This window comes from Achroia grisella, unplaced genomic scaffold (genome assembly GCF_030625045.1).
Source record: "Achroia grisella isolate CSIRO2021 unplaced genomic scaffold, CSIRO_AGI_Agris_v1 utg1496, whole genome shotgun sequence".
NCBI lineage: Eukaryota > Metazoa > Arthropoda > Insecta > Lepidoptera > Pyralidae > Achroia > Achroia grisella.
In genome coordinates this window covers 23,541-29,540 of record NW_026712646.1, presented here as the reverse complement: position 1 = coordinate 29,540, position 6,000 = coordinate 23,541, and the positions used below count along the sequence as shown (strand labels likewise).

At 50.4% G+C, this 6,000-nt stretch overlaps 1 protein-coding gene and 1 pseudogene across 1 annotated transcript; both read right to left on the bottom strand.

Annotated features, from left to right (window-relative positions):
• LOC131840862 (uncharacterized) lies at positions 1 to 2,957 on the bottom strand (annotated as a pseudogene).
• Positions 2,958 to 4,127: 1,170 nt separating this feature from the next.
• LOC131840859 (uncharacterized) lies at positions 4,128 to 4,982 on the bottom strand (the record flags this gene model as incomplete). The annotated part of the gene is made up of 1 exon (XM_059189053.1): positions 4,128 to 4,982. A coding segment is annotated over one exon (855 nt), but the record flags the coding sequence as incomplete, so codon positions are not given.
• Between the last annotated feature and the right edge of the window lie 1,018 nt (positions 4,983 to 6,000).

The window sequence follows — 6,000 nt, the reverse complement described above, 5'->3', positions numbered from 1 at the left end:
TTAATGGCACTTGTGACTCCGGGTCCCTCATTCAATAATTTTTTCAAACAACTTTGGCCGGGTAAAGCAAACATACGTCTCAAAAGCCTGTAACAGGCTGGTGATTTTTTGTATATAGCTAACGCCATTATCTTTTGTTCTGTTGTGTAACGTCGTCCTTTTGGTCGTTTTGGACAATTTTTTAATTGACTTTGTAATAAAGTTAAAAAAGAATTTGATATATTTAAATTACAAAATTTTTGCACATTTTCATCTTCTGATATTTTTTTTATTATATTTATTTTCTTGCTTTTCAACTGTTTTCTTAATCTTATAATTTCCTTAAATTTCCTCTTACATATTTTATATAATTTGTTTTCTCTAGATGTTAATTCTGTACTTTTTCTGACTTGAATTTCGCCTAAAATTCCAGGCTTCCTTTGAATATTTGATGTTGATGGTTTGTTTGAAGCATTATCTGAAGTGCTTTTGGATGTAGATGTAGTCTGAAATGGTACCATACATTTTTTCTATAATACTTAACATAACTGCTGAACTTGCCTCTGGTGTCTTTAATACATATATAATTTAAATAATAGTTTGGAAGTAAAACAAGGGGAAGTATAAATTATATTTCGGCAGATAAATTCAACACAACTATCAAAATTTATTATGCAACAATATCTGTACTATCAACAAATAAAATAAATAATTAGCCTCAACACTACAATTTCAAAGTCAGAGACATTATCAACCACCAATATTGTGCTGTCCCTGCATCCTAATAACCATCAATTGAAAATATTTAATTAATTAATTAATGGATCAGGCATCCATTCAAGTTGCGCCGTATTTAATATCTAAATAAGTTCAGTGTAGCCATGTCAGGTGTTACACTCACTACATTAATAGATAATAAACCACATATAAAAAGTATTACTTAAAAATAATGGTAAAAATTATAAATCAATACACATATTTTTGATTCCAATATTGTGTTATTATTTTCACTTTATGACAGACCCTCTATACTGCTAGTGGTAAAGACTCAGATCCTAATGATTTACTACTGGCAGGTACACACCTGTGGAGACCGAAAGTTTTGCAAGTAAAACTAAGTACCTATTAATAAAATGGACACAGACCAGTTTTTCGAGGATTTCAGTTTTAAAGATATTATTTTCCTATTATTAAATTTATATTGTGGAATTCTTATTGGGATAATACATTGCAAATGACATAAGGCATGCTATGTACAGTAATTTATAATAGGTAAAATCTATTTTTATCAAATCAGATTTGATAAAAATAGATTTTAAAAATAGATTGATTTTGATATAAAAAAATAATGAAATGGATCTATCCATTTAGGAGCTATAAACCAGATATATTAAACTTTATAATAACTCTTTTTTCGTCAGAGTTAAACAGTAGGCATGTATTATCTGAATAATAAAATACATTCTGTAGATTTGAGAGCCGTATTTGTAGAGTGCCTGCTAACGATTATGTAGGTAAATCATAGAAATCTACCTTGTTAATACCCAATACCCAATCAAGTTTATATTACAGATACATACCAATTAGCATACTTTATTACTAAGCACCCATTTTCTAAACTGATTCAGATATAGCTGTTAAATAAAATAGCCCAAACAATAATATAGTTCATGTTAGACCCCGCCGTATGGAATGCTGTATATGTGTGTAAGGTTATCTTATCTGTGATACTACTATTGTATTTTGTATTAATATTTACCTGTTTATGGTATGTAGATTTAGAAGTACTTGGAACATCCACAAAACTTTGCTGCATTGAGGTTGATTCATTTATAGAAGGTGTATGTAAAGTATTTTCAATTACTGACCGAGGGACGGCAGACCTTGGATTATCTGTTGTAGGGCAGGTTGACTCATATTCTGAAAATTATAGAATATTTCCATCAAAAACAAATTTTACTCAGAATTGGTTGTGGATTGATTGTTAGAAGCGGGTTCGATTAGTCACATGTTCCAAACATTTGTACTCATGAATATGGTTGTTTGTATCGGTCTGTGTGTTTTCTATGTACACCATGTATGTATTTACATTTAAAAAAATATAAGTATTTATATCAGTTGTTTAGTAACACAAGCTCTCCCGCTCCCTGGGACCTCCTTCCGCGAGATAATTGTCGCAGATAATTTATTTAGCCACGATCTCTCGCTTAGACCATCCTCCGAACTAAATTCGGCAGCGAGAGATCATTCCCCCACACGTGTGAGGACACGGCGCTCACTGAACGCTGGACATTCGTCCAGCGTGTGTTGCGCCGTGTCCTCAACACCTCCGCACTCGTGGCAGCCGGTCGTCGGCTCCTTCCTCGCCACATGACACAGATACCGCCCGAAGCATCCGTGCCCGGACAGTATCTGCGTCATGCGGTACGTCAGTGGCCATCTCCTATTCATCCACCGTTTGAGGATGGGACGGACAGCCTCGACGGTCCTCAGGCCGGCCGATGGACTGGCCATCAATCTCTCCGCCATTCGATCCTGAGGATCCGCCGAAAGTCGGACCTCCGCGCTTCGATCTCGTGACCAGCGAGTGCCTCCCCCATGGAACGTCGCTCCGCGCGCCAGTGGTACACTGACGCGTGGAGCTCCGCTACCAAGTCCCACGGAGGAGACCCCGCCAGCAGACCCGCCGCTTCCCCGGATATGGTGCGGTAGCCTCTAATGGCCCTGATGGCCATGGCCCTGTGTGGCCTGTTAAGACAGGCCACATTTTCCCTACCTAGGGCCCCCACCCAGATGGGGGCCCCGTACAGGGCCATGGACCGCACCACGCCGAGGTATAGGCGGCGGGAACCTTCTCCCGGGCCCCTCACGTTTGGCAGCAGCCAGCTAAGAGCGCCGGCGGCTGCCATAAGGCGAGGGACCAGGTTCCGGAAATGAGCGCGGAAGCTCCAACGACTGTCCAGGTCAAGCCCCAAATACCTAATACAGGGCTTGACCCCCACCCTCTGGCCACTGACGACCAGCTGGGCATCCGGAGGTGGCGCGCGCCGAGGTCCATGAAAACATAGGACCTCGGTCTTCTCCAGCGCCACCTGGAGCCCAAGCCTCCTTATTCGGCCGACGACCAGCGCCACGCTTGCCGTGGCAAAGCGGGTAGCCTCCCGTAGGTCCCGCCCCCGGGCAGTGACCAAGGTGTCATCCGCGTAACACACGAGGTCAGTGCCCGTTAAAAGGGCGCCCCGCAGGTTCCAATCATACCCGATGTTCCACAGGATCGGGCCCAGAACCGACCCCTGTGGAACACCGCGTTCCATTTCCCTCGGCACTACAACGCCGTTCCGCCCCGTGCATAGCACAGACCTGTCTTCGAGATAGGCCCCGATCACGTCCCGAATGTAGGGAGGCGCGCGATGGTACTTCAGCGCCTCCCTAATAGTCGCAAAGGGCAGGGTGTTGAAGGCGTTCTTAATGTCTAGAGAGACCGCCAACAACACCCCACCCTGGGACGTCGCCTCTTCCGAGAGGGAGCGCACACGCGAGATCGCGTCAATCGTTGAGCGCCCCTCTCGGAACCCGAACTGCTTCGGGCTGAGATCGGGACCTACCTGAGACAGGTGTTGGACGAGTCGGCCCGCCAAGATTCTCTCGAAGAGCTTGCCGATCTCGTCCAACAGCACTATGGGGCGGAACGCCGAGGGAACCACCGAACCTGCGGGGGAACCTTTTTTTTTTTTTTTTTTTAACGTGTGGAAAAATCTTCAAAAGACCGTCACCCCGCCGGAGGGATGGCGAGGTGGTGTGTGGGTCTTGTACCCACTAAAAAACCACACGGTGTACCTACGAGCGCCTATGCCGGAGCCAGGGGATCGCAGGTGCATTCTACCCCAGCTCCGACGGCGACGGCCCGCCCTGTAGATGTTGTAGGGCAGGCCCCATCTCGTTTTGTGGTTAGGGCGACCTATTTCGCCCTACTCCATTGTGGAGGCGTGTGGGTACACGCGCACACCTCCGGGGGCTTTGGATTGGGGGGACTGCCTCCCTCAAGGCAGTCACCCCGGCCCCAGTGGGGGATAGAGAGGGGCGGAGTTGGATACGCTCCCACCTCTAGGCCTGGCTCTTCTGCGGCGGAGGGAAGCGGGACGAGCTGACTCCCGCTCCCTTTCCGCCGCCTCCTTCCGCGAGATAACTTCCTCGCAGAAGGAGCTCACCGCCAGCCACGATCTCTCGCTACTGACCATCCTCCGAACTAAATTCGGCAGCGAGAGATCGTCCCCCACTATTCGTGTGAGGACACGGCGCTCACTCTCGAACGCTGGACATTCGTCCAGCGTGTGTTGCGCCGTGTCCTCAACACCTCCGCACTCGTGGCAGCCGGTCGTCGGCTCCTTCCTCGCCACATGACACAGATACCGCCCGAAGCATCCGTGCCCGGACAGTATCTGCGTCATGCGGTACGTCAGTGGCCATCTCCTATTCATCCACCGTTTGAGGATGGGACGGACAGCCTCGACGGTCCTCAGGCCGGCCGACGGGCTCATCAATCTAGCCCGCCATTCGATCCTGAGGATCCGCCGAAAGTCGGACCTCCGCGCTTCGATCTCGTGACCAGCGAGTGCCTCCCCCATGGAACGTCGCTCCGCGCGCCAGTGGTACACTGACGCGTGGAGCTCCGCTACCAAGTCCCACGGAGGAGACCCCGCCAGCAGACCCGCCGCTTCCCCGGATATGGTGCGGTAGCCTCTAATGGCCCTGATGGCCATGGCCCTGTGTGGCCTGTTAAGACAGGCCACATTTTCCCTACCTAGGGCCCCCACCCAGATGGGGGCCCCGTACAGGGCCATGGACCGCACCACGCCGAGGTATAGGCGGCGGGAACCTTCTCCCGGGCCCCTCACGTTTGGCAGCAGCCAGCTAAGAGCGCCGGCGGCTGCCATAAGGCGAGGGACCAGGTTCCGGAAATGAGCGCGGAAGCTCCAACGACTGTCCAGGTCAAGCCCCAAATACCTAATACAGGGCTTGACCCCCACCCTCTGGCCACTGACGACCAGCTGGGCATCCGGAGGTGGCGCGCGCCGAGGTCCATGAAAACATAGGACCTCGGTCTTCTCCAGCGCCACCTGGAGCCCAAGCCTCCTTATTCGGCCGACGACCAGCGCCACGCTTGCCGTGGCAAAGCGGGTAGCCTCCCGTAGGTCCCGCCCCCGGGCAGTGACCAAGGTGTCATCCGCGTAACACACGAGGTCAGTGCCCGTTAAAAGGGCGCCCCGCAGGTTCCAATCATACCCGATGTTCCACAGGATCGGGCCCAGAACCGACCCCTGTGGAACACCGCGTTCCATTTCCCTCGGCACTACAACGCCGTTCCGCCCCGTGCATAGCACAGACCTGTCTTCGAGATAGGCCCCGATCACGTCCCGAATGTAGGGAGGCGCGCGATGGTACTTCAGCGCCTCCCTAATAGTCGCAAAGGGCAGGGTGTTGAAGGCGTTCTTAATGTCTAGAGAGACCGCCAACAACACCCCACCCTGGGACGTCGCCTCTTCCGAGAGGGAGCGCACACGCGAGATCGCGTCAATCGTTGAGCGCCCCTCTCGGAACCCGAACTGCTTCGGGCTGAGATCGGGACCTACCTGAGACAGGTGTTGGACGAGTCGGCCCGCCAAGATTCTCTCGAAGAGCTTGCCGATCTCGTCCAACAGCACTATGGGGCGGAACGCCGAGGGAACCACCGAACCTGCGGGGGAACCTTTTTTTTTTTTTTTTTTTAACGTGTGGAAAAATCTTCAAAAGACCGTCACCCCGCCGGAGGGATGGCGAGGTGGTGTGTGGGTCTTGTACCCACTAAAAAACCACACGGTGTACCTACGAGCGCCTATGCCGGAGCCAGGGGATCGCAGGTGCATTCTACCCCAGCTCCGACGGCGACGGCCCGCCCTGTAGATGTTGTAGGGCAGGCCCCATCTCGTTTTGTGGTTAGGGCGACCTATTTCGCCCTACTCCATTGTGGAGGCGTGTGGGTAC